At 28.1% G+C, this 2,057-nt stretch overlaps 1 protein-coding gene across 1 annotated transcript in view; it reads right to left on the bottom strand.

Moving 5' to 3' along the window:
• LOC106680737 (probable serine/threonine-protein kinase kinX) overlaps positions 1-2,057 on the bottom strand; it is a gene marked incomplete in the record, with an annotated part of 29,766 nt that overhangs the window by 5,265 nt on the left and 22,444 nt on the right. Inside the window, 1 exon segment of the mRNA XM_067049723.1 lies at positions 745-1,037. Within this exon segment, the coding sequence (XP_066905824.1) occupies positions 745-1,037 (293 nt within the window).

Raw genomic sequence — 2,057 nt, 5'->3', positions numbered from 1 at the left:
TCTACCTGCGTCAGTGTCCAGGGCTCATCCTCTGGCACGGGCGTTCCTAACTTACAAATGAATACCCCTCATCCTGGGCCTTCTGTAAAGAGTATATCATGCTGGAGAAATCGCCTAAGACCAATACAACCCTGACAAATACATGAATAACATTACCTAATAAGAAAAATATAATTCAGCTACATGTCAAATGAAAATGATTAAATCAAAAGCTCCAATTATAATTATAAGACAAACTTGAATATTCCAAGTTATAAGAGTTAAAAGTTAAAACAAGTTATGTAAATCATGTTCATAACTGGTCTGTCAGAAACAAATATTGCATCTGTACAAAATTATAATTTTTTCTTGTAAGTAACTGTTCATATACCTTTCCGAATTAGTGCTACTAGACATCTGTAATCTATTGTGGTTCTTCATATTCATAAATAAATACATGTAAATAAATATTTTCACAAACTTATGAACAATTATTCTCAATTACATGAATTATCGAACATGCTGAATTCAAATGTATTTCATCAAGTTTTTTTTAAACAAAAAATTAAGTTTTGTTTAGCATGAAAGACTCAATAAAAGTAGGTAAAAGTGCCTGAGAAAGATAAATGGTTGCCGACTTACAAAAATGTACAACCTCAAAGATATTAATTTTTGATGATAATACATTTCAAATAAAATAGTTAACTTTATGTCTTACTACAACTTTCATCATCAAATCAATTTACACCATAATCAAATAATTACAAAGAAGTTGTAAAAAAATAAGAAGGTAAAAACTTTGTAGCTAAGTCTTGTTTTACACTAAGCTTACCTCTAAACCTGAGTCTATCAATGAGTCTAGTAGCTATCTGAATAAAAAGTATATCGGTAATGTTGGGTGCTTCGAGGGCATCCTTATACCCTGTAATGGCTAGGTCAAGCAGTACATTGCTTCGTTCATGTTCCGCTTGCCGATCAAGAGTTTGGGCGAGGCCGTAACGTGCTCTTGGAGAGTCTGGATGTTTGAAAAGGAGAGCTCGGTACAAGGTTCTAGCTTTCTAGAAGGTATAATGGAAACCAACAGGTAGTAACAGGGTGAGGCAAGGACTTATATTAATAAGTGCAATAATAATACCAGAAGATCATAAGTAATCTTGTCACATCACAACAGAAATAAAAATCACATTTCAAATAATAAAAAAGTTATTATTTTTTTATGATATGTTAAATATTAAAATTTAAAAAAAAAACTCATTCATTTTATCATAGCACTTCAAATAAAAGTATTACTATTAAAAAAATAATAATAAATCATTATTAGAGCTCTATTAAAGATCTGAAAAAATGTATAATGTATTTGCTCAGAGTGAAGTAGTCAAAACACAACAATCATAATCATGCTGATTAACGAATGAATGGCTCAAACAAAAGGATGATTTTTAAACTACAGGCAAGATTGCTGACCCGAAAATATTGTCTTTCAGTTCATCTTTTGTTTTTTATTTTTCTATTAATAGTCTTCATTTCAATTATAGAGAAAAATTAAACTGATACTTTATTTTATTATTTATTCTTTTTTAAAATAAAGCTGTACTTAAAACAAAATAATTCACTAATCACTCAAATATCAATAACCTGTCAGCATAAAAAAAATTTTTTTTTGCATAAATAACTGCAAAGTTCAATTCTAATTTTGATATCTGTAAAAAAAAAAGAGGGGGGAATAATCTTTGGAGAGAAAATAGATTTAATAGATTCAATTTAAAAAAAAAAAAAAAGAAAAGGAAAATGTTAACCTCCAAAACAACTAAAGTAGTAGTTCATCTTTATTTTTTCTCTTTCCTTCATCAAAACAAAGTTTTAAAGTGTTTCTAAAAAAATATGTAATTAAAACTCATATTTTCCTTAGTTTTAATTGTTTCATTTATGAACATTTTTTAATGAGTTTGGATAGAAAATTCATATTAAACTGCACAAATCTATTAAATAATATTTTGTTCTAGAACTGTTGAGTTTGCATTAGAAAAGTGATTTTAAACTGCACCAATCTATGAAATAACATTTTGTTCTAGAACTGT

The sequence above is a fragment of the Halyomorpha halys genome, unplaced genomic scaffold (genome assembly GCF_000696795.3).
Source record: "Halyomorpha halys isolate HHAL.00 unplaced genomic scaffold, Hhal_1.1 Scaffold284.1, whole genome shotgun sequence".
Lineage (NCBI taxonomy): Eukaryota > Metazoa > Arthropoda > Insecta > Hemiptera > Pentatomidae > Halyomorpha > Halyomorpha halys.
This window is presented reverse-complemented; position numbering and strand designations above follow the sequence as displayed.